The following is a 26,967-nucleotide window of genomic DNA, read 5'->3' as shown; positions in this document are numbered from 1 at the left end:
CACAGACATACAGTGCCCCCCCCCATACACACACTGCCCCACACAGACATACAGTGCCCCCATACACACACTGCCCCCTAACACACACACTGCCACCCTTACGCACTCACACTCACTTCACCGCTCACACACACACTGCACCTTTCACACACACTTCACCCCTAACACACACCACTTCTCCTATGCCCTATATCCCAGCAGACCCCAGGTAAGTTGTCAAACTGTTCTTAAACGGTATGACTACTTACTCCGGGGTGGGATTCTGGCACTACTGGCACCATAACTACTACACTGAGCTGTAGTGGTTATTGTGCTAGGATTATTTTTTTTAAATAATCTACAAGTGCCCCTCCCGAGATCAGGCTCTGGATCCGCCACTGCCTCAGACAGCCATTATTATTATTAGGAGATTATAATTGGTATTTATATAGCACCAGCTTATTCCACAGTGCTTTACACTAAAGGCGTATTTGCCCAAATAGCTAAGAAATACTCAAAGAGGCTCAGGGGCAGAAGAGGGGGGAGGACTAGCATAGATAAGTTAAAACTATAGCATTAGGAATACATTTTTATTCCTGTCACTATAGTGTTCCTTAAACATTGGTGTTGATAGCAGACAAGAGCTATTTGGCCCACCTAATTTATTCATTCACTATATAAAAAGGAAAAGTGAATTAATTTTAATTTGTAACTTAAGCAAGTGTTATTGATCTCTTTCATTCTCAAAGCTAATCAGATTTGCTCGTTAAAAGAACACTCTAAACACCATAACAACGTCAACTCAAAAATATTGTTATGGTGCCTGGAGGCCTGAGAGTGTCAGCTGATGCTGCCCAGCAAATGCCAAGCCTGACTGGTGTGCTACAAAGTCTTTAAGTATCTTCATGTTTTTGTGTGCACTGACCAATGTTTATATATTTTGAACTCCAATTCCATCATGGGATTTGCAAGATGATTCAATAAAAAAAAAAAAAAAGGAAAAGAGCAGACGATTGGCTGAGAAATTTCAGCCATTTCCTTGTCAGAAGAAATGCTCAATGCAGAAAGATGCACTTTTAATATATTTTGTATGCTTGATTTCTTGAATGTGTTGTTTATGCAATGCATTCAAAATGGAGTCAGCTCCCACTTGGAGTGTTGCTTTTCAGACTAAGCAGATTTGCAGGTTGTATTCCATGCTCTTGATAAAGCTGTTATTATTATGTTGATTTCCCTGTTGTTGGTTCAAAGTATTAACTTATTGCTTAATGTCCATTTCTTTAAGGACATCACCAAAGAACCCTCTTCTGCATCTATAAACAAGTTTCCCAACTGTTTTATAATCTCTGCATGCAATATGTTGCAATGAAAAACAAAATAGAATGGACACATTCCAATCATGGAGAATGTAAGCAACAATAAAATAATGTGTAATGTACATTGTAATTGCCATTACATAGAACACAATAGCTTAGTTGTCTAATATGTTCCATTTTTTTTTAACATAAGTGCTTTCTACACCATTTGAGGTTGATCAGTTCCTACAATGTGGCACCCCACATTTGGTGGCTTCCAAGCCTCAAGCTAATGTGGTTCAACCATAAGCTATGTAAATAAAGATGTTCATGTCACTAACATACGTGAGGATAGATGTCTTAATGTCAGCAGTTGCGCCAAGGCCTAGCAATAAGCCAAGGCAAACAATTTTCTATAGATCTGTTTGGAATGAAAGCACATTTAAAGGATCACTATAGTGTCAGGAAAACAAAGCGGTTTTCCTGACACTATAGTGCCCTGAGGGTGCCCCCACCCTCAGGGTCCCCCTTCCGTGGTGCTGGAAGGGTTAAAACCCCTTCAGTTACTTACCTTAATCCAGCGCCGGGCTCCCTCTGCGCTGGTGACCTCTCCTCGCCCGCCAACATTAGCTCCCTCTGCCGACGTCTGCTGAGCCGAATGCACATGCGCGGCAAGTGCCAAGTGCGCATTCAAAGTGTCCATAGGAAAGCATTTCTCAATGCTTTCCTATGGACGCTCTGCGCGATGGAGGCATAATATGCCTCCAGCATCACAGATGCGCCTCTAGTGGCTGTCCGGAAGACAGCCACTAGAGGCTGGCCTCACCCCAAATGTAAACATAGCAGTTTCTGGGTGGTCTGGGTGACTATTGTGTCCCTTTAAGCTAATCGGTGTACCAATAAATATGTACAAATCTGTATACCAATAAAAATCATCCCTTATGGTAATCAAACCATTTTTAAAGCTTAAAAGCACTTTTAAATTCCATTACATGGTAAATAAGGCCTACCCACAAAGAACAATAAAACAATGGGAATAAACAAGAAAACAAAAGTGTTATAGTGTTTCCATGTTTAGTGACCAAAAGTAAAATCAATTACTAATTTTACTGACCTTTATCTTTCAGATAGGATGTAAAATTTGAGATTAGACTAAATAATTTTGTCAATAAATATTGGTGTAAATGTTCAATGCTTTCCTATGGGGGAAGTCCTTTTGGATTCCGGAAGCGCTGCCCAGTGGCTGTCTGGAACGGCAATGTTGTATATTGCAGCACTAAGTGCAAAAGCGTCACAGCACCCAGATCACTTCAATTAGCTGAAGTGGTTTGGGTGCCCACAGTGTCCCTTTAAATACTTTCCTATTGGCTTCATGTGACAGAGTTTTACTATTAGGAAGACAGCCACAAGGGGTAGATTTAACCCTGCAATGTAAACATTGCCATTTCTAAAAAAAACTGCAATGTTTTAAACTGCACGGTTAAGGGGATAGGGCCACTGTATCCAGACAACCTCATTGAGATGAAGTGATCTGGGTGCCTTCAGTGTCCCTTTAATGTGCTGTTCTGTTGTACCAATAATTATGCACAAAATGTTTAACCACCATTTTTCCACTGTCAGTTTACTTTTAAAATATATGCTTTTATATTTTTGAAATTTTAAGACGTTTCTAAGCTGAAGAAGGCACCACTACATAACTCTGTTATGTTAAAAAAAGTTATTGTTACATTAATACACTGTCAATATGAAACAGGCAGATGTCCTGGAAAAGAGAATGCTTCAGTCATATTCCTTCCCACTGCATGATGTAGCCTAGCATAACTAGGAAGGGCAAAAGCATGCTTTGTGGCAGACATCTGCTTAACCTCTCGTGCACTCAGGGGAGTAGAGAAGAGCTCCTCTGTACAGAGCACACACACACACAATGAGATCAGCACAAGCAGAATTCTCCAACACACGAAATCCCAGCACACTGCCCCCACCTTCAGCACACAATAACCCTATCATGACCTTACTGGATTTCTGCATGTATCTGAGGGCATGAGCATCACATCACATTAAGGGTGTGCACCCACTTAAACTTTACTGAAAAAAAAAGAACTGAAAAAAAAAAAGAATTGAAAAAAACGTTCTCTCTCGTGATAACCAAATATATAGAGATAGTAGTAATATTTTGTCTTTGTAAACTAACCCTAACTCATGCACTCCTTCAAAAAATCATTAAAAATGTTATTTTCAAAACCGTATAAATTAAACTGTTAATAGCTCCTAACTGACTCCTCTCCTGCAACTGTCATAAAAAAATAAATTAAAAAAAATTAAAACACTAAGTCTTCAGCGAATATTATTCTACCAATCTACTTCTCTAATACTATCCTTACCTTTTGTGTCACTATACCCCCCTTCTAGCATGTAAGCTCATTGCGCAGGGCCGTCAACCCCTCTGTCCCTGTGCATCCAACTTGTCTGGTTACAACTACATGTTTGTTAGTCCGTCCATTGTAAAGCGGAATTTGTTGGCGCTATATAAATAATAATAATACACAATAAATAAATAATTAAAAGTGTCCACAGAGAACGAAAGTTTGCCCTCATTGGGGTATGTACAGTTTGTACACCCATTGCGCACATCTATGCATCGACCAATATTAGGCTAGTACTGACCTGTCCAGCACGAAGTAAAGGTCAAAGGCTCCTTGGCAGTTAGGTTCATCTGCCCCATTAGGAGGCACCAAGGGCATTAAGAGCAGTAGGCTGGACATCAATGGCCAAAGTAAAGGGTTCTGGCTAGCTGTACTCAACATCTTCTGTTTCTTAGTAGACACTGGATGGGATATATCTCAACTTCAATGCACGGTTTTCTATACTTCTTTCTTCTTCTGTTTGTGTAGAACTTCCTTTTGTTACACGGTTTCTTTTGATTAGTTTTTTTTTTTTTTTTGCTTTTGTCCTTTAGCTATACTTCAAGTTTTCTTTTCTGCTCTTTCGTTCTGTAAACATATGTAATACATGATTTCTTCCTCCTCCTCCTCTGTATCTTCGGTCTCTCCCTTATTCTTGGAAAAAAAAGGCAGAGGCTTCAAATCACAACACTGGGCTCTTCCAGCAGAATTCACAGCGTATTGTTGTTATTTAAATCCTCCCACAAGTTTTGGCTCAGTAGTTCACAGTCTGGGTTTTCCTCTGCCAGTCTTCAGTTGGTGACACCTCAGGCTGGACCCTCTGTCTTGCCAGCCTTTTATAGTAGACACACGGATAAAAGGATGTGATTAAGAGCAGCCTCAGGCTCTGCTTATATGTGATATGACTGAGCATGTGCCTGGAAGGGGTGGAGATTAGTCTGCTCACAGAGCAGCTTTTTACTAACAAAGTTAGTGAAAGTTCTGAGAGAGAAAAGAAATTACAGTTAGAAGCAGTCTGTAGGTTCAGTTAAACACTTACGTATACGATAATAATAATTATCGTTTACATAACACCAACATATTCTGCAGCAATTATATAGTGTAAATAAACATCTATGACAATAAATGAGTGTCAGAAAAAATTATATTGGCACATGCGAGTGGTACAAAGGAATCTGCCTAAACACGTTTATTTGTATAAAACAGGCCTCAACATTTGAAGTCATAGGCTATAACCCTGCTCGAACAGTTACTGGCTACCTCAAACACGAGTAAGCCCCCCCATACTCCATAGCATCATTAAAAGCCCCCATGACCAGCTGGCATTTTTCCTCCCCACCATTACTGGCTAAATTTCCCCCAAATGTAATAGGTGCCCTCCAATTTTAGAATATATGTACCTAGATTTGCTAAGGCTTCAGAAAAAAAACAGCAATGCAAGGGTTAATCAAAGCAAATGCAGTTATACAGTTAAAAAAATGGAATATATATATATATATATATATATATATATATATATATAAATAAACAAAAAATCTATAGTGTATTATTATTATTTATTTTTCTGTTCTGTGCGCTGTATTTATGTATTAAATTTGTATTTATTTTTTCTCATTCACTTTCAGTGTTGCTTACTGAAGTGAGAATTCAAGGTGTTTTTCACATGTAAAGACAAAATAGTTGATCTGGGAAAACTTATCTGTTAGTTGTGAATTCAATTTGACTACTCTGGCCTTAAATTTGAAGTTCACCTTAAATTCTCACTTCAGTTAATAACTTCTTGGGAATTTTCATTGTTGTTGTTTTATTATATCAGGAGTACAGACTGGTAGTGGAAAAAAGTTTACAAAGTTGCTGGTCTTTACCCCTCCCCCCAACAACCTAACCACTGACATCAAAGCAAGTAAACCATTCTCTCCTCCAACACACAGACAGATGTTGTGCAATGACATTCAGTAAGTGACTAGCAGTCCAAACTCAGATTCACACTCCTTCATGGCTTCTGGCAGTGAAGAATTTATCACATGGAAGTTATCAGGAAAATGTATAAACCCCCTAACTTTCTTGATTAAAGGAACACTATAGTCACCTAAATTACTTTAGCTAAATAAAGCAGTTTTAGTGTATAGATCATTCCCCTGCAATTTCACTGCTCTATTCACTGTCATTTAGGAGTTAAATCCCTTTGTTTCTGTTTATGCAGCCCTAGCCACACCTCCCCTGGCTATGATTGACAGAGCCTGCATGAAAAAAAAAAACTGGTTTCACTTTCAAACAGATGTAATTTACCTTAAATAATTGTATCTCAATCTCTAAATTGAACTTTAATCACATACAGGAGGCTCTTGCATGGTCTAGCAAGCTATTAACATAGCAGGGGATAAGAAAATATTAATTAAACAGAACTTGCAATAAAGAAAGCCTAAATAGGGCTCTCTTTACAGGAAGTGTTTATGGAAGGCTGTGCAAGTCACATGCAGGGAGGTGTGACTAGGGTTCATAAGCAAAGGGATTTAACTCCTAAATGGCAGAGAATTGAGCAGTGAGGCTGCAGGGGCATGTTCTATACACCAAAACTGCTTCATTAAGCTAAAGTTGTTCAGGTGACTATAGTGTCCCTTTAACCCCTTAATGACCAAACTTCTGGAATAAAAGGGAATCATGACGTGTCACACACGTCATGTGTCCTTAAGGGGTTAAGGGGACACTGTAGGCACTAGGCACCCAGACCACTTCAGCTCTTTGTAGTGCACTTTTGCACTTAGTGCTGCAATGTAAAACATTGCAGTTCCAGAGAACTGCAATGTTTACATTGCAGCTCTAAGTCTGCCCTCTGTGGATGTCTACCAGACAGCCACTAGAGGGCTTCTGGAATCCAAACGGACATTTGGTCCGTTATCTGACGCTGGATATCCTTACGCTCTGCATGAGGACCTCCAGAGTCAAGTTTTCCCCATAGGAAAGCATTGAATAATGCCATTGCCACGCATGCGAATTAGGTCTCCCCCACCGGCTGACATCGGCATGGGAGGAGTGTGGCGGAGCCTGACCCAGCACCGAGGGACATCGGCGCTGGATTCAGGTAAGGGGTTTTAACCCCTTCAGCCCGACGGGACTGGGGGGCAAGAGAGGGGAGGGACCTTAAAAACCTATAGTGCCAGGAAAACGGCTTTGTTTTCCTGGCACTATAGGATCCCTTTATGACGTCATATTCCGGCTGCCGTGTCTGAGTAATTGTGTGTGTCTGGCTGTCAGTGTGTGTATGTCAGTGTGTGCCTGAGTGATTGTGTGTGTCTGAGTGATTGTGTGTGTATGTCTGTCAGTGTGTGTCTGAGTGATTGTGTGTGACTGGCTGTCAGTGTGTGTATGTCTGTCAGTGTGTGTATGTCAGTGTGTATGTCTGGCTGTCAGTGTGTATCAAAGTGATTGTGTATGTCTGGCTGTCAGTGTGTGTATATCAGTGTGTGTCTGGCTGTCAGTTTGTGTATATCTGTCAGTGTTTATGTGAGTGATTGTGTGTGTATGTCTGTATGTCTGTCAGTGTGTCTGTCACTGTGTGGCTCTCTCTTAGTGAGTGAGAGTGTGTGTGTGTGTCTGTTAGTAAATATGTGTTTGTTTCTGAGTGATTGTGTCTGTTAGGGTGCCTGTGTGTCTGAGTGATTGTGTGTGTGTGTCAGTGTGTGTCTGTCAGTGAATGTGTGTGTGTGTGTGTGTGTGTGTGTGTCTGAGTGATTGTGTATGCCTGTCAGTGAGTGTGTCTGAGTCATTGTGTGTGTATGTCAGTGATTGTGTGTATGTCAGTGAGTCAGTGATTGTTTGTGTCAAATCAGTGTGTGTATGTCAGTGTATCTGAGAGAGTGTCTGTCAGTCAAAGTGTGTATTAGTCGTTTAACAGGAAGGCATTGACAGGAAGGGGTGGGGAAAATGTAAATTAGGGGGTGCCCTAGTTCCATCATGCCTAGGGCAGCAGAGATACTAAATACATCACTGGGCACACTCACACATTTACACAGTCTTGAACACACACTCACAAATTGATTTTATTTATTTATTTTATCAGCCCTTCCAGCCTCCCTACATTTAGGAGAGCTGGTGTGGGATCTATCCCTGGGGTCCAGTAGGTCCCATAATCTTTCAGTTTCTCACCGCTCTCTTGATGCTGTTAAGTATTGCAGTGGATGGAGTGATGTCATATTCCGTAGCCCGCATTCACAACAGAGGGCAAGCGAAGGAGCAGTAAGGGACTAGAAATACACCAGCGCTCCATGTCGCAACCACCTGCCTCCTCTTTCTCCCCAGTATATATCGGCAGAGTAGGCACCTACTGTCAACTCCCTGCGACACCCCCACAAAAGTGCTGCCCGGGCTGGACCATTCGCTCCACCCCACCCCACCCAAGCTATGCCTCTGCAGGCCTTCCTAATTTGCATGAGTCATTATATATGTGTGACATTAGTGCCTAAAATTTATATTCGGCACTAGTCATTGTCTAGTAGATATTGACCCCTAGTAAGTATGCTATGGCTTGCAGTGGCAAGTTACTTTTAAGGCGTGGCTAGTAGCAAATTTTAAACCCTGTGTGAATCACAGGATGTTACATAACATCACACCATGAGAGAAAAATATACATTTGGAATGGGAAAATCCAAAATGACTAAATATAAGATGCATACTATGGATTTATGAGTTTGTGTAGAAGCAGGGGCGGACTGAGAGAGTCCTGGGCCCTCGGGCAAAATTAGGACCTGGGCCCCCTCCAGACATATATATATATATATATATATATATATATATATATATATATATATATATATATATATATATATATATATATATATATATATATATATATATATATATATATACACACTGTTGTAGATGTACCTTGTATGTGCATGTAAAGTGAATGTATGTTTCTGTGTATATTCACTGTAAGTGAATATATGTATGTCTTTGTGTGAGGTATTAGGATTCACAATATATTTGATTGTATGTGCATGTAAAGTGAATGTATGTTTCTGTGTATACTTACTGTAAGTCGTGTTGGGATATTAGGATTCAAAATATATTTGATTGTATGTGCATGTGAAGTGAATGTATGTTTCTGTGTATATTTACTGTAAGTGGATATATGAAGGCCTTTGAATCCTCATATCCTAACACGAAATACAGAGTATCTATGAAGGGACACTATAGGCACCCAGACCTTTCCCGCTCATTGAAGTGGTGTAGGTACAGTGTCCAAGGTCCCTTAACCCTGTAAAGGAGGGGGGCACATTAGGAAGCTATAGTGCTAGGGAAAAATAAAACATGTTTCCTGGCACTATAGTTTCCCTTTAAGTAGATAAAAACTGTGGGGTGTTGTAGTCGGTGTAGGGGACATGGGGCTGCCGTGGGGGCAGGGGAATAAAGGCTGAAGTGGGTGCTGGGGCATAGAAACTGTAGTGGTTATAGGGGCTGTAGTGGGGGCAGAGGCTGTATTGGGTATAGAGGCTATAGTGGGGGCAGCGAATAATAGGGGCTATAGTGGGGGTAAGGCGAAATAGTGACTATAGAGGGGGCAGGGGGTAATAGAGGTAATAGAAGCTACAGTGGAGACAAGGGGTAATAGAAGCTACAGTGGGTGCAGGGGAGTGATAGGGACTGTGGTAGTTGCAGGGGAGGCATAGGGACTGTGGTTGTTTCAGGGGGATAGGAGCTGTAGTAAGTGCAGACAGCAATAAAGGCAGTAGTGGGTGCAGGGAAAAAGGGCAGTAGTGGGCATGGGAGCTTTCATGGATATAGGGTTGTAGTGGATGCAGGTGTTTAGGGTCTGTAGTTGGTATATCAGCTGTAGTGGGTGTAGAGGCTGCAGGGGTTCTAGTGGTTTTATGGGATATAGGGGCTGTAGTGGGTGCATGGTATATAGAGAATGTAGTGGGTATAGGGACTATAGGAGGTGTAGTGGGGTATTGTACAGCGCTACGGAATCTGATGGCACTATATAAATAATATAATAATGGATAAGGGCTGTAAGGAATATATAGGCATGCGGTTTGTGCATGCGGTAAAGGGGCTGTAGTGGGTATAGGGACTGCATGGGGTACAGGGTCTGTAGAGTTTGCAGGGAGTAGGGGGAAAAAGGGAGTAGGGGGGCAGCAGGGCGGTAGAGGGGCAGCATGGTGTAGGAGAGCAGCAGGGGGTTTGCTGGGGCTAGAGGGGCAGCAGGGGGTAGGGGGACAGCAGGGGGTCTGCTGGGGCTAGAGGGTCAGCAGGGGGTCTGCTGGTGCAGCAGAGGGTAGAGGGGCGTGGTGGGTATAGGGGTTGTAGTAGGTAGAAGGGCCGCAGGGGTAAGGGCTGCTGGGGGTAGAGGAGAAGCAGGGTGTAGGGGGGCAGCAGGGAGTAGGGGGCCAGCAGGGACTAAGTGGGTAGAGGGGCAGAAGGGGGTAGGGGGGCCAGCAGGAGGTAGGGGGCAAAGGGGCAGAGGGGCCAGCAGGGAGTAGGGGGTCTCAGGGGGTTTGCTGGGGCTAGAGGGGCAGCAGGGGGTAGGGGGACAGCGGGGGGTCTGCTGGGGCTAGAGGGTCAGCAGGGGGTCTGCTGGGGTGGTAGAGGGGCTGTAAGGGATAGGGGCTGTGGTGGGTATAGGGTTGTAGTAGGTAGAAAGGCTGCTGGGGGTAGAGGAGTACCAGGGAGTATGGGGGGCAGCAGGGAGTAGGGGGCCAGCAGAGAGTAAGTGCGTAGAGGGGCCAGCAGGAGGTAGGGGGACAAGCAGGAGGTAGGGTGGGCAGCACCAGGTAAGGGGGCCAGCAGGGAATAGGGAGCAAAGGGGCAGAAGGGGTAGCAGGGAGTAGGGGGTGTGCTGGGGCTAGAGGGGCAGCAGGGGGTAGAGGGACAGTGGGGGTTCTTCTGGGGCTAGAGGGTCGACAGGGGGTCTGCTGGGGCAGCAGAGGGTAGAGGGGCTGTAAGGGGTAGGGGCTGTAGTAGGTAGAAGAGCTGCTGGGGGTAGAGGAGCAGCAGGGGGTTGAGGGGCAGCGGGGAGTAGAGGGGCAGCAGGGAGTAAGTGGGAAGAGGGGCAGAAGGAGGTAGATGGGACAGCAGGGGGTAGGGGGTGCCAGCAGGGGGGTGCCAGCAGGGTGTAGGGGGCAGCAGGGAGTAGGGGGCAGCCAGCAGGGAGCAAAGGGGTCAGCAAGAGGTAAGGGGACCAGCAGGGAGTAGTAGGCAAAGGGGCAGCAGGGGGTAGAGGGGTAGCAGGGAGTAGGGGTGCCAGTATAAGGTAGAGGGGCAGCAGGGGGCAGGGGGGCCAGCATGAGGTGGAGGGGCAGTAGGGGGCAAAGGGGCTGCTGGGGTAGATGAGTAGCAGAGGGTAGAGGGGCAGCAGGGGATAGGGGGGCCAGCAGGAGCTAGAGGGACAGCAGGGAGTATGGGGCAAAGGGGCAGTAGAGGGTATAGGGGCTGTGGTAGGTATAGGGGTTGTAGTGGTCTGCTGGGGGTAGAGGAGTAGCAGGGGGACAGCATAGGGTCTACTGGGGGTAGAGGGGTAGCAGGGAGTAGGGGTGCCAGTATAAGGTAGAGGGGCAGCAGGGGGCAGGGGGGCCAGCATGAGGTGGAGGGGCAGTAGGGGGCAAAGGGGCTGCTGGGGTAGATGAGTAGCAGAGGGTAGAGGGGCAGCAGGGGATAGGGGGGCCAGCAGGAGCTAGAGGGACAGCAGGGAGTATGGGGCAAAGGGGCAGTAGAGGGTATAGGGGCTGTGGTAGGTATAGGGGTTGTAGTGGTCTGCTGGGGGTAGAGGAGTAGCAGGGGGACAGCATAGGGTCTACTGGGGGTAGAGGGGCAGTAGGGAGGCAGAGGGGTGGGAGACAGCAGGGGGTAGAGGGGCAGTATGGGGTGAGAAGCAGCAGAGGGTCTACTGGGGGTAGAGGGGCCTTACCTTTGGCCAGAGGGGTTAATCCTTCTCCCAGCAGCACTGGAGCATGCTGTCTCTCCCTGAAGTGCTGCCTCTAACACAGATCAGGCAGCTCCGCACGGCTCCCTGACCTTTTGACACATGATGTAATTTCCTCTATGAGGAGCCGCACGGAGCTGCCTGATCAGCACTACAGACAGCTCTCCTGCTCCGATCACCAGTCAGGCACAGTGAGAGACAGCATAGTGGGTCTTTAGGAGGGCCCTTTAGCTGTCTCTTACTGTGCCTGCCCGAACATGGGGGATATGTATTTGGTAACAGGGGCCCGCGGAGTGCCGGGCGGGGCCCCTGACTGACTAACTGCAGGCTGGGGAGATTGTTTAACTCCCCATCCCAGCTATTATTTTAGTGCATGGCAGGCAGGCGGGCGGGCCCCCTAGAGCCTCGGGCCCTCGGTCCATGACCGATTTGCCCGAGTGCTCAGTCCGCCCCTGTGTAGAAGTGCATGTGTAGAAGTATGTGTATATTGTGTCTAGTGGTGTATTTTGGATATGTGCTGCCCTAGGCAGGACAAAATTCAGGCACTCCCTCCCCATCTAAATTTGCCCAGCCCCTACCTTTTTAAGACAAACATGCAGTTTGACTGACAGACACACACTGACACACCCATTTTTTATCCTCTCTTTTGAATGTCTTACCCCTTTAGTATATCTTATCTCCATTTTGTCTTACACTCCCCTTTAGTATATCTCATCCTCCATGTTTCCCTTTGTGTGTCTCTTAAGCATACACCCTTTGTGTGTCTCTTACTCCCCTCCAGCCCCTTTGTGTGACTCTTCCTCCTCCCAGCCCCTTTGTATGTCTTTCTCCCCCAGCCCCTATGTGTTTCTCTTTCTACCCCAGCCCCTGTGTGTCTATTTCTCCCCTTCTCCGTCCTCTATGTGCTTCTTCTCCCCAGCCCCTTTTGAGCATGTATTTCTCCCTTTCCCCATCCCCTCTGTCTCTTTTTCCACCTAGTCTCTCTTGTGTACCTCTTTCTAACCTTCCCCATCACCTTTATGTCTCTTTATCGCCCCAACTCTTCTTTGGGTCTCTTTCCCCCAGCATCTTGTCTCTTTCTAGCCACCGCCCCTCTGTGTCTGCCCCCCCAGCCCCTCTGCATGTCTCTTCCCCCCAGCCCCTCTTTCTAGCCACAGCCCCTCTGTGTACCCCCAGCCCCTCTCGGTGTCGTCCTCGAGCCCATGTCGTCCTCTTGTACCCCCTCCAAAGTCCCTGTCTGTCTTTTTGCCCCTTCCCCGGCCCCTCTGTGTGTGGCTTCACACATAAAGCATTTCAGCAAGTTAAATCAATGATTGCTGTGTAATAAAGCACTTCAACATGGGTTAAAATATCAATTATTGCTGTTAGGCATGTGCCAGGGGAAAAATTTAGGTTCGGTTCGGCATTCCGAAATTCGGAATTCTAGCAATTCGGGACTTCGGCAATTAGGCACTTCGGAACTTCGGCAACTTCGGAACTTCGGCACTTCAGCACTTCGGAACTTCGACACTTAGGCTGTTCGACACTTCGGAAATTCGGCAACTTCGGAACTTCGGCACTTCAGCCTGTGGCTGCTCACTGTTTTAAAAAAATAGGCCTCCCCGGCGGGTGGGGGCCCTAAAGTAAAACAATGGGGGGGACCTATAAAGAGACTGACAGGTAAGTCTCTACATTTACCTGTCACAGCACTCTGATTGGTTGGTTTGAAATCCACCAATCAGAGTGCTCTGTGTCATTTTACACAGCGTGGGAAAGTTCTTTGGAATTTTCCCACGCTGTGTAATTTGACTCATAGCTCTCTGATTGGTGGATTAAGTAACCAATCAGAGAGTTATGAGTCAAATTACACAGCGTGGGAAAATTCCAAAGAACTTTCCCACGCTGTGTAAAATGACACAGAGCACTCTGATTGGTGGATTTCAAACCAACCAATCAGCGTGCTGTGACATGTAAATGTAGAGACTTACCTGTCAGTCTCTTCATTTACCTGTCAGAGCACTCTGATTGGATGGTTTAAACCCACCAATCAGAGTGCTCTGAGCCTAATTGCAGGGCGGGGCAAGGCTTTATAAGCCTTCCCCGCCCTGCTGAGCTTAGTCTGCGCGGAGCCCTCCATGGGTGAAGAAGGATTTTTTTTGCGCTCTTTTTTTATTTTTATTGCGTCGGTTATTATGGTTTTTTATTTGGCCTTTTTGGGGGCTGAAAAAAGAAGATTTTAGAAGAAAGAAAACATCGAATGGTAAGTTATTTTTTTTTTTTTCAGGTTCTTAATTAAAGGCCCCCCCCCATCATTTTTAGGGTGAGGGGGGTAGGTAGGGGGAATCATTTTTTTGGGGGGGAGAGGGGATGACTAGGGGTTTGGGGACCCCTAGTCACCTGGGGGAGCATTTCTTTTAGGGCCGCCACCCGCCGCTCAGGGGTGGGGGCCGGGGGGAGGACAATAGGTCCCCCCTATTGGTATTTAGGGCCCCCACCCGCCGCTCAGGGGTGGGGGCCAGGGGGGAGGACATTAGGTCCCCCCCTTTATTTGTATATAGGGCCCCCACCCACCACTCAGGGGTGGGGGCCAGGGGGGAGGACACTAGGTCCCCCTCCTTATTAGTATTTAGGGCCCCCACCCGCCGCTCAGGGGTGGGGGCCAGGGGGAGGACATTAGGTCCCCCCTTATTATAATTTAGGGCCCCCACCCACCGCTCAGGGGTGGGGACCAGGGGGGAGGACATTAGGTCCCCCCCTTATTATAATTTAGGGCCCCCACCCGCCGCTCAGGGGTGGGAGCTCGGGAAGGGGGACCTTTTTTTTTTTTTTTTTTAACAGTGAGCAGCCACAGGCTGCTCACTGTTTAATCGACATGCCCCTACTCGCAGTATAGCGAGTAGGGGCATAATTTACTAATACTAAGTAATCTTTACTTAGTAATAGTAAATTTGGCTGAAAGACCAATTTAGGTCTTTCAGCCTTTTAGTAGATAGCTCCCTAATGCGATGGGAATTAGGGAGTTATCTACTTATTCATTCCTGTCATTACATATGAATGTATGTTACTTGATTGTTGTAAGTGTTGCAAATGCTTACAGGTGAATCCTGGCTATGTTTGTATACTTTTTATTTAAAATTGTATACAATGTAACATTTTTCTTCTTTCACTGGGTAAGTATATTAGTACTTAGGCAATACTGTGCTTCGGAACTTCGGCACTTTGACACTTCGGAACTTCGTCAACTTCGGAACTTCGGCACTTCAGCACTTTGGCACTTCGGAAATTCGGTAATTTCAGAACTTCGGGACCTCGGCAATTTGGCACTTCGGACATTTGGAAGTGCCCGAATGTCCGAATTGCCCGAAATTCGTCCGAATTCATATTCGGACTGAAACGAATTGCACATGTCTAATTGCTGTGTAAATATAGTTGGGAGTTTTAAGTTGGATTTGAATTATAGATAAATGTTTACATTATTGTCTGCTAGGTGTAATAAGAAACCAATACAGGCAAATCATGTATTTTCTGTTTAACTCTTACATTGCCAGAGAACTTTTAAGTAACTTCTTTGCAAAAACACATGTAAAGCCCGCCTGGTTACAGATATGATATTACTGTTTTGATTAATTCTGCATAAATGGAACATAATATGTTATTTATATCAGTCCTAGATTAGTTAAACGTTCAGTTGTGTCTCTATTTCTAAATCTATGCCACACCTTGTATTTTTTTCTAATCTTTCAAATGTTTTCTCTCCTTCCTCCCCATCCCCCATTTTGCTTTGCCAGAAATTAAGTCTCCTGCTGGCTGCTGTATGCTACAGGCTGGGATGATGCTGGTTGCACTTGATCTCAGCACCTCCCATGCAGATTCAGTTAGTAAAGGGCCAGGGATTTAATGTAACAACTTATAACTTCCTGTATGTAACATAACCCTACTGGCCAGTGCTGGTATTGCAGAATGCAGAACTTAAAGGGACACTATAGTCACCTGAACAACTTTAGCTTAATGAAGCAGTTTTGGTGTATAGAACATGCCCCTGCAGCCTCACTGCTCAATCCTCTGCCATTTAGGAGTTGTTTATGAACCCCAGTCACACCTCCCTGCATGTGACTTGCACAGCCTTCCATAAACACTTCCTGTAAAGAGAGCCCTATTTAGGCTTTCTTAATTGCAAGCTCTGTTTAATTAAGATTTTCTTATCCCCTGCTATGTTAATAGCTTGCTAGACCCTGCAAGAGCCTCCTGTATGTGATTAAAGTTCAATTTAGAGATTGAGATACAATTATTTAAGGTAAATTACATCTGTTTGAAAGTGAAACCAGTTTTTTTTTCATGCAGGCTCTGTCAATCATAGTCAGGGGAGGTGTGACTAGGACTGCATAAACAGAAACAAAGTTATTTAACTCCTAAATGACAGTGAATTGAGCAGTGAAATTGCAGGGGAATGATCTATATACTAAAACTGCTTTATTTAGCTAAAGTAATTTAGGTGACTATAGTGTTCCTTTAACCAGAGGTACCAGGATTGCAGAAAATAACCATCTCAGGGAAAAATACTGACATTTCCCTTGCCTGTATTTTTGTAACACCAACATCAGCCAGCCAGCATCAAATATCAGCTATTGACAGAGGCTAGCAAGCGTTTTGACTACTTACGTTGAATACTCCTGTAGTGATTATGGGTCTGGAAGTGTTCCTTTACCGTGTACTACAGTTTCTAATGCACTTATGTCTTCTTTATGCCTTTACACATGTTAATGAGTAAAAAAAAAAAACACTCTCTGCAGCATGACAATGTAAAACAGTGCAGTTTCAGAGAAATGACAGTGTTTACATTTAACCATGCTAGTGGCTGTGAGACTGACAGCCCCCCGATGTTCTTCTTCATTAATAACTTTCAATGACGTTCAAAATCAGCATGCGTGAGACGCATTGGGTTGGAGCAGACATCATCTGGCTATAAAAGAGAATGAATGGCTGCCAGTAAGAGACCTCCCAGGGAAGGAGTACGGATTTGTCCCTCATCCCTTTTGGATTATAAACTCATTTGGACAGTTGGTGCTTTATAAATTATGTGTAATTATAATTGTAAAAGTTAGTTTTTTTTTTTTTTAAATAGAGATTGGACGTGATCTAAGGAACACACTAACATTAAAACAAATATATTTTAAGACGTTTTACTATTTTCATGGTTGAGACCTCTGCTGCTGGCAAACTGGAGAGCAACTCACAATTATTTATTAATAGCTGGCGAGGAAAAGAAAATTCTGGGACTAATAGTAATTCTGCAGCGGAGAGTGCTAATAAGAAAACCAAAACATTGCCGAATCTTTGTTGACGTGGTGAGTAGCTTTTAGAGCTTTCTACTAGCTTAAAACCTCAGATTTTGAACCATGGTTTCATGATGTTGTTGTCATAGGACTGTAGTATTTTTATTCTATCATTCTATTTTTTGGTAACAACTAAAATGTGTCTTATCATCATACTGCCCAATGCAGCTGGTTATGTAAATCAGGACAGGAGTGGGTAGGCCTAGAGGGGTCAGCCAAGTAGCGCAACCAGCTTCACTAGCACTGCCCAAATTGTCAAATTGAATGCAGAAACGGATTGGTTAGCCCCCCCAAAAAGGAATAAACATGGCAAAGGAACACACCGAGGAACAAGCTCAGGATAGTAGACAGGAGCCCATATCAGTAAATGTCCTGCTGGATTTAGGAAAGTTGCGAGGCCTGTTTATATATGCTCTTTTCAAAATGTTTATCTCCACTAGAAATTCATTAAAGAATAGTTATGAATAAGTTATGACTACCTTTACACCCTGTTCCAAATTATTATGAAATTCTATTTAAGTGTCACAAAGATTAAATATTTAGTTTTTCAGTTTAACTCATGGATGGCATTGTGTCTCAGGGCTCTTTTGATCACTGAAAACAATCTCGGACACCTGTGATAATTAGATTGCCAGGTGAGACAAATTCAAGGAAAAACTACTAACGGAGGGTGTTCCACATTATTAAGCAGAGCACCATTTTCATGCAATATGGGGAAGAAAAAGGATCTCTCTGCTGCCGAAAAGAGTGAAATAGTTCAATGCCTTGGACGAGGTATAAAAACATTAGATATTTCATGAAAACTTAAGCGTGATCATCGCATTATTAAGATATTTGGTGGCTGATTCAGAGGACAGACGGGTTCGTGCAGATAAAGGCACATTGAGGAAGATTTCTGCCAGATCCATGCATCGGATCAAGAGAGCAGCTGCTAAAATACCATTACATAGCAGCAAACAGATATTTGAAGCTGCTGGTGCCTCTGGAGTCCCACGGACATAAAGGTGTAGAGTCCTCCAGAGTCTTGCAACTGTGCATAAACCTTATATTTGGCCACGACTAACCAATGCTCACAAGCAGAAATGGCTGCATTGGGCAGAAAAATAAATGAAGACTAATTTTCAAACAGTCCTGTTCACTGCTGAGTGCCGTGCAACCCGGGATGGTCCAGATGGATGGAGTAGTGGATGGTTGGTGGACGGCCACCCTGTTCCAAAAAAGCTGCGATGTCAGCAAGGCGGTGGTGGAGTTATGTTTTGGGCAAGAATCATGGGAAGAGAGCTGGTCGGCTCCTATAGGGTCCCCGAAGGTGTAAAGAGGACCTCTGCAAAGTATGTGGAGTTTCTGACTGACCACTTTCTTCCCTGGTACAGAAGGAAGAACTATGCTTTCCGTAATAAAATCATCTTCATGCATGACAATGCACCATCTCATGCTGCAAAGAATACCTCTGCATCAATGGCTGCTATGGGGATAAAAGGAGAGAAAGTCATGGTGTGGCCTCCATCCTCCCCTGACCTCAATCCTATTGAAAACCTTTGGAGCATCCTCAAGCAAAAGATCTATGAGGGTGAGAGGCAGCTTACATGCAAACAGCAGCTCTGTGAGGCTATTCTGACATCTTGCAAACAAATTCAAGCAGAAACTGTCCAAAAACTCACAAGTTCAATGGATGCAAGACTTGTGAAGCTGCTATCAAATAAGGGGTCCTGTGTTAAAATGTAACGTGACCTGTTAAAATGTTTAAAAAGTTAAAATGTTGTTATAAGTTTGATTGAAATAGCTTATTTCAGTAAATATCGTGCAAACACAACAAATGACAATTTTCAGTTCTTTACAACCTATAAAGTGTTTTGAAACTTACTGTGCGTAATAATTTGGAACAGTGCTTGTTTGCAATGCTTGTTTGCAACAGTGCAATGTTTAAAAAAAAATACTGTTATCATTGGGAGGTTTGTTCAATAAAATTTGAATTGTACTCTTAATGGTTGATAACATGAGAATTATGCTGACTGTTATTTGAATCAATTATTTAGGTAAATGAGAAAAATATAATTTGCATAATAATTTGGAACAGGGTGTATAGACTTCCAAGTGAAGATTTTCACAATAGCCTTTGTTGGAACCAATTGGTGAACATAAATGTCAAGTCAATGTGGAGAAACTGTGTGATGAATAGAGTTGTTTACAAGCTGCAGTTTATTCAGATTTGGGCCAATTGGGTAATTGTACGAATTTCCAAACTCTGAGCTGAAATGTTGCCGAATCACAAACCAAAGGAATAGCACAATGGACAAGTATTTATGTTTTGATTTGTGATTCAGAATTATGTCATGGGCATCCAAGACTCACTGATGCAGATGGGGAGCGAAGGTTAGCTTGTCTGGTCTGATCACACAGAAGAGCTATTGTAGTCCAAATTGCTGGATAACTTCATGCAGGCCATGATAGAAAGGTGTCAGAACACACAGTGTATTGTATAGAGCTGCATAGTCGCAGACTGATCAGAGTGCCCATGATAACCATGTCCACCGCCAAAAGCACCTTTAATAGGTACATGAGCATCAAAAGTGGACCATGGAGCAACGGAAGAAGATTGCCTGGTTTGATGAATCATATTTTCTTCCAGATCAGGTGGATGGTGTCAGGATCGGGACAGGGATCCAACACGCAGAGTACAAACAGTAGCCAGATACGTATACCGGACCTTAGAATGGCCGGACTAACGTAAGTAGTACAGTATAGAATGGTCAAAGACAAGCCGAGGTCGAGGGTAACAGAAGACAGGTAAGCGAGAGACAAGCCGAATCAAGGGTAACAGAGATAAGCAGAGTAAGGTAAACAAGCCGGGTCAAAACCAAAAGGGATAATAGAATACACAAGCACTGAGTGACTAGAACAAGCTAGAACCACGACAGGGCAATGAGCTAATGAAAGAAGCTCTGTTAAATACCCTGTTCAGAGCAGTAACCACGCCCCCAAGACGTCCTGATTGGTCCTGCAGCCATTGACTGACAGGTTGTTCCGGGGGAGTGTCCTGATGACTACTTCCTGCCTAGATGCTGTAAAAGGCAGTCACTCCCTCGCGGCCGGCCTAGCATGACCGGATAGACCGCGGGGAAGGGAGCCATCAGACCGTCTGGATGGAGGAACAGCTAAGTCTCTACCTCTTTCGGAGGTAGAGACCACAGGTACCCTGACAGTACCCCCCCTCTCAGATACGCCCACCGGGCGGAATGAACCGGGACGAGATGGGAAGCGAGAGTGATACGCCCTGCGGAGACGGGGAGCATGAACATCCTCCTGAGGTACCCAACTCCTCTCCTCAGGACCATATCCCTTCCAATCAACCAGATATTGTACTCTCCCCCGGGAGATTCGAGAATCAATAATAGAGTTAACCTCATACTCCTCCTGACCCTCCACCTGAACGGGGCGAGGAGGGGCTATTGTGGAGGAAAATCTGTTACATATGAGTGGTTTCAGCAATGAAACGTGAAACGAGTTCGGGATGCGTAAGGTATTAGGAAGAGCTAAACGATACGCAACTGGATTGATACGGGTCAGCACCCTGTAGGGTCCAATATAACGAGGAGCGAACTTCATGGAGGGCACTTTTAAACGGATGTTCCTCGTGCTCAGCCATACCCTATCACCTGGAACAAAGACCGGAGCCGCCCTTCTACGTTTATCAGCGTGTTTCTTGACCAACATAGAGTTGTGCACAAGGATTTGTCGAGTTTGATCCCACAACTTCCTCAAATTGGCAACATGAACATCAACCGACGGCACCCCCTGGGAAGGGGAATCCGAAGGAAGAATAGACGGATGAAAACCATAATTCATGAAGAAGGGGCTTGAATGAGTAGAATCGCAAACGAGATTGTTGTGTGCAAACTCCGCCCAAGGAATCAAACCGACCCAATCATCCTGGTGTTCAGAAACAAAGCATCGTAAATATTGTTCAATTTTCTGGTTGGTACGTTCAGCAGCTCCGTTAGACTGAGGATGATAGGCAGAAGAAAAGTTTAATTTAATACCAAGTTGAGAGCAGAAGGACCTCCAAAAGCGGGAAACAAATTGGGAGCCTCTGTCCGATACAATTTGAGAGGGTATCCCATGTAGGCGAAAAATCTCCTTAGCGAATATCTCTGCCAATTCGGGAGAAGACGGGAGTTTAGGCAGGAGAATGAAGTGTGCCATCTTAGTAAACCTGTCAACCACGGTGAGGATAACAGTCTGTCTTTTAGAGATAGGTAGATCGACAATAAAGTCCATGGCCAAACAGGACCATGGTTTTTCTGGAACCTCCAAGGGTTGCAGGAATCCACATGGAAGCGTATGGGGTTGTTTGGTTTTAGTACAAACTTCACATGCAGCGATGAACTCCTCAATGTCCCTCCGTAAAGCAGGCCACCAGAAGTCCTTAGAGATCAACGCGTAAGTTTTGCGGATACCAGGATGTCCCGCCATCTTGCTATTATGTAAACACTGTAAAAGTTCCAGTTGAAGAGCAGGAGGAACGAAATGACGGCCCGCAGGAGTCTGTTTAGGTGCTAGATGTTGCAACTTAATGATCTCGGCCAGTAATGGAGAATGAATCCTGAGATTCGTATTAGCAATGATATTGCATTTCGGAACTATAGAAGAAAGAACTGGTTCAGGTACAGTAGAAGGTTCATATTGGCGAGATAATGCATCGGCCTTAGAGTTTTTAGAACCAGGTCTGTAAGTCAGTACATAATTGAAGTGAGTCAGGAATAAGGACCAACGAGCTTGTCTAGAGGATAAGCGCTTAGCCTCCCCAATATAGGACAAGTTTTTGTGGTCCGTCAAAATCGTAATAGGGTGTAGGGTCCCCTCCAACAAATGTCTCCACTCCTTTAAGGCTTTAATGACTGCTAACAGTTCCCTTTCCCCGATGTCATATCTGCTCTCAGGCCCAGAAAATTTCTTAGAGAAGAAACCACAAGGGTGTAACGGTTTATCCACCCCTAACCTTTGAGACAGAACAGCCCCAACTGCTGTCTCAGAGGCATCGACCTCGAGCAAGAAAGGCAGAGTCGTATCAGGATGGACTAGAATGGGAGCCGAGGCAAAAAGTTCCTTGAGAGTCTTGAAAGCACCCATAGCTTCCTTAGACCAGAACTTAGTATCAGCCCCTTGTTTGGTCATATTGGTAATAGGCGCAATGATAGAGGAGTATCCTTTAATGAAGCGCCTATAGTAGTTGGAAAAACCAATAAACCTTTGGATAGCCTTGAGTCCTTTGGGCAAGGGCCAGTCTAAAATAGATTGAAGTTTTACAGGATCCATTTTAAAACCCTCCCCAGAAATCACGTATCCAAGAAAGTCTACCTGAGACTGATCAAAACTGCACTTCTCCAATTTGCAATATAGACCATGTTGCAGCAGCTTGTGTAATACCTTTCTGACCTGTCTATGGTGAGTCTCAATCTCCTTAGAGTGTATTAGTATGTCGTCCAGGTAAACAATAACACAATCATGCTGAAACTCCCTAAGTACCTCATTAATCAAATCTTGAAATACTGCAGGAGCATTGCATAGTCCAAATGGCATAACAGTGTATTCGTAATGGCCATACCGGGTATTGAATGCCGTCATCCACTCGTGACCTTGCTGGATTCTCACCAAATTGTAAGCCCCTCTGAGATCTAACTTGGTGAAGATTTTGGAGCCCTTAAGACGATCAAATAACTCGGTAATCAGTGGGATAGGATAGGCATTTCTGACAGTTATTTTATTCAAGCCTCGGTAATCGATACAAGGTCTCAGCGTGCCATCCTTCTTCTTAATGAAAAAGAACCCAGCCCCGGCCGGAGAAGAAGACCTCCTGATGAATCCCTTTTCTAAATTCTCCCGAATATACTCCTCTAGAACCGAGTTTTCCTGAACAGACAAAGGATATACATGGCCCCTCGGAGGCATAGTGCCGGGTAGAAGCTTAATCTTACAGTCAAATGACCTGTGTGGAGGCAAAGAATCGGCATTCTTCTTGTCAAACACTGCCCTTAAGTCTAGGTAAAGGTCTGGTATTTGTCTTTCTGTGGACTGAGTAGGATTCTCCGGTATGTTAATATTAGCTAATGGAGAAACCTTGCACAAACACCGATCCTGGCAGCCCTGGCCCCACGAGAGTATCTCTCCTAACTCCCAATCGATAATAGGGTTATGTTTTTTCAACCATGGGTACCCCAGAACTATGGGAACGGAAGGAGACGAAATGAGCAGAAGAGATAAATTCTCCACGTGTAGGATACCCACATTTAAATTAATGGGTATGGTCTCACGAAAGATAACAGGGTCTAGTAGTGGTCTACCATCTATGGCCTCAACGGCCAAAGGTGTCTCCCTTAGCTGGGATGGGAAATTGTTCTTACTAGCAAAGGCTTGGTCGATAAAATTCTCAGCAGCACCGGAATCTATCAATGCCATAGCCCTTACTACTTCCTTCCCCCAAGTTAAGGAAACTGGTAGCAGAAGCCTGTGATCTTTATAATCAGGAGTAGAGGACAAAATAGAAACACCCAAGGCCTGTCCTCTAGAGAGACTTAGGTGCGAGCGTTTCCCGGGCGGTTAGAACAGTTCGAGAGTAAATAACCCTTGGCTCCACAATACATACACAAACCCTCTCTTCTCCTGTGCTGTCTTTCCTCCTCAGAGAGGCAGGTATACCCTATCTGCATAGGTTCAGTAAGCAAAGATATCGTGGAGTCAGGACTTGGAACAGCGGGAGCTAACCTAAAAGAAGGTCTCTGGTTCCCCTCTCGAGTGTTCTGTCTCTCTCTTAGACGTTCATCTATACGAGAGATGAACGAAATTAAATCCTCTAAATTCTCAGGGAGTTCTCTGGTAGCAACCTCATCAAGGATTACATCAGATAGGCCATTCAAAAATACATCCATATACGCCTGCTCATTCCACTTGATTTCTGCCGCCAGAGACCTGAACTCTAGTGCATAATCCACCAGTGTTCGGTTCTCCTGTCTCAGGCGCAACAGTAATCTGGCTGCATTAACCTTTCTACCTGGAGGGTCAAATGTTCTTCTAAAAGCAGCTACAAATGCGTTATAGTTATAAACTAATGGATTATCGTTCTCCCATAGTGGGTTGGCCCATCTCAGAGCTTTCTCAATGAGTAGGGTGATAATAAATCCTACTTTTGCCCTATCTGTAGGATAAGAGCGAGGTTGCAATTCAAAGTGGATACTAATTTGGTTTAAAAAACCACGACACTTCTCAGGAGCCCCATCATAGCGTACTGGGGGGGTAATGTGAGAAGAAGCACCCACTGTGGCTACCTCTAGACCTGAACCGACAGGAGAAACAGGGGTATTACGTATCTCCTCTGGTGGTTTATTGGCACAAGCTAATAGAGCCTGTAGCGCAAGCGCCATCTGATCCATTCTGTGATCCATGGCCTCAAACCTAGGATCAGGAGCAGCCAGCTGACTGTTTGTACTTGCAGGATCCATTGGCCCTGTCGTAATGTCAGGATCGGGACAGGGATCCAACACGCAGAGTACAAACAGTAGCCAGATACGTATACCGGACCTTAGAATGGCCGGACTAACGTAAGTAGTACAGTATAGAATGGTCAAAGACAAGCCGAGGTCGAGGGTAACAGAAGACAGGTAAGCGAGAGACAAGCCGAATCAAGGGTAACAGAGATAAGCAGAGTAAGGTAAACAAGCCGGGTCAAAACCAAAAGGGATAATAGAATACACAAGCACTGAGTGACTAGAACAAGCTAGAACCACGACAGGGCAATGAGCTAATGAAAGAAGCTCTGTTAAATACCCTGTTCAGAGCAGTAACCACGCCCCCAAGACGTCCTGATTGGTCCTGCAGCCATTGACTGACAGGTTGTTCCGGGGGAGTGTCCTGATGACTACTTCCTGCCTAGATGCTGTAAAAGGCAGTCACTCCCTCGCGGCCGGCCTAGCATGACCGGATAGACCGCGGGGAAGGGAGCCATCAGACCGTCTGGATGGAGGAACAGCTAAGTCTCTACCTCTTTCGGAGGTAGAGACCACAGGTACCCTGACAGATGGCCAGTTCCATGTGCGTCATTTACCTGGGGAAGAGATGGCAGCAGGATGCAGGATGAGAAGAAAGTAGGCTGGTAGAGGGCAGTGTTATACTATGAGCAAAATTCTGCTGGGAAACCTTGGCATTCATATTATTATTATTATTGCCATTTATATAGCGCCAACAGATTGCGTAGCGCTTTACAACATTATGAGAGGGGGGATGTAACTATAAATAGGACAATAACAAGAAAACTTACAGGAACAATAGGTTGAAGAGGACTTTGCTCCAACGAGCTTACAGTCTATAGGAGGTGGAGTATAAGACATATTAGGATGGAAATATCCGTCAAATAGGGTGGGAGTGAAGCAGAGCTAGAGGAGAGAGTAAAGCACTGCTCTATAGGAGAAAGCAAGAGACAGGTATGTAAGGTAGAGGTTACTCTGGGAGGCCATAAGCTTTCCTGAAGAGATGGGTTTTAAGGCCCTTCTTAAATGATTGAAGACTAGGGGAGATTCTGATTGCGGTAGGCAGGCTATTGCATAGGAAAGGAGCCGCCCTCAAGAGATCCTGCAAGCGCGAGTTGGCCATATGGGTGCGAGCAGCGGTCAGGAGGTGGTCACCGGCAGAGCAGAGGGAACGAGGAGGGGCATACCTATGGATCAGTGAAGAGATATAAGAGGGGCTAAAATTGTTCAGTGCTTTATAGGTATGGGTAGCACTTTTAATTGAATCTTATAGGATACAGGGAGCCAATGTAAGCACTGGCTGAGGGGTGAGGTGTGAGAGGACCGACTAGAGAGGAAAATCAGTCTAGCTGCAGCATTCATTACAGACTGTAGCGGGGCAATACGGCTTTTGGGGAGACCAATCAGGAGAGGGTTACAGTTATCCATGCGGGAAATTACTGGAGCATGGACAAGCTCCTTGGTAGCATCTTGCGAGTTGGAACCTACAGGACATATGGCTGTTATTTTGACATGTACGAACTACCTAGAGGTTGTGGCAGACCATGTATAATTCTTCATGTCAATGGAGTTTCTTGATGGCACTGGCCTCTTTCAACGCACACTGCCACACTGCAAATGTTGTTCTGGTATGATTTGAGGAACATAACAAAGTTCAGCGTGTTCCCTCAATCCGATTGAGCATCTGAGGGATATGCTGGAACAAAAAAATTCAATTCATGCAGGACTCATTTCGTAATTTGCAGGATTGAAATGATTTCCTGCTAATGTCTTGGTGCCATCTACCAAAGAACACGTTAAGGAGTCTTGTGGAGTCCATGCCTCGATGCATCAGAGCTGTTTTGGCAGCACAAGGGGGACCTACTCGATATTAGGCAGATAGTTTTAATGTTGTGGCTGATGAGCATATACTCACATATAAACAGGGCTGGCGTGTCCATAAGGCGGCACAGGTGACCGCCTTAGGGTGCATCAGCTCTGGGGGCACAAGATTGCAGTGACTGGCAGGAGAAAAGCACTCTCTCCTACCACGCCACTTTCTGGATTCCCCGGGCGCGGTGTGTGGCTGTATTGGCATCCGTAGCAGCAAGGGAGCTCTGATCTCCCTGCTCTGCTCCCTTGCGCCGTTTGCTGATGCAGAGGGAGCTGGAATATGACGTAATTCTGGCTCCTGGCATCAGTAGACAGCGCATGAGGCGAGAGGGAACAGATCAGGGAGATCAGAACTCCCTCGCCACCTTGGATGCCAATACAGCTGCACGCCTCACAGCAGCCCCACAGGACCTCCAATGATAACTAGTGAGTGTGTGTGTGTGTGTGTGTGTGTGTATGTTTGTGTCTGTAAGTGTATGAATGAATAAGTAAGTAGAAGCAGGGGCGGACTGAGAGAGTCCTGGGCCCTCGGGCAAAATTAGGACCTGGGCCCCCTCCAGACATATATATATATATATATATATATATATATACACACACTGTTGTAGATGTACCTTGTATGTGCATGTAAAGTGAATGTATGTTTCTGTGTATATTCACTGTAAG

General features: G+C 44.9%; 1 protein-coding gene across 1 annotated transcript in view; it reads right to left on the bottom strand.

Moving 5' to 3' along the window:
- Positions 1 to 4,571, bottom strand: part of ANTXR2 (ANTXR cell adhesion molecule 2) — a 192,201-nt gene extending 187,630 nt beyond the window's left edge. Inside the window, exon 1 of the mRNA XM_063458807.1 lies at positions 3,939 to 4,571. Coding sequence (XP_063314877.1) covers positions 3,939 to 4,078 — 140 coding nt within the window. The 5' untranslated portion in view covers positions 4,079 to 4,571. The remainder of the gene's footprint in view (positions 1 to 3,938) is intronic.
- Positions 4,572 to 26,967: the final 22,396 nt, after the last annotated feature.

The sequence above is a fragment of the Pelobates fuscus genome, chromosome 6, assembly GCF_036172605.1.
Source record: "Pelobates fuscus isolate aPelFus1 chromosome 6, aPelFus1.pri, whole genome shotgun sequence".
Taxonomy (NCBI): domain Eukaryota; kingdom Metazoa; phylum Chordata; class Amphibia; order Anura; family Pelobatidae; genus Pelobates; species Pelobates fuscus.
The sequence above is the reverse complement of the archived record's forward strand: the minus strand, read 5'-3'. Positions and strand labels throughout refer to the sequence as shown.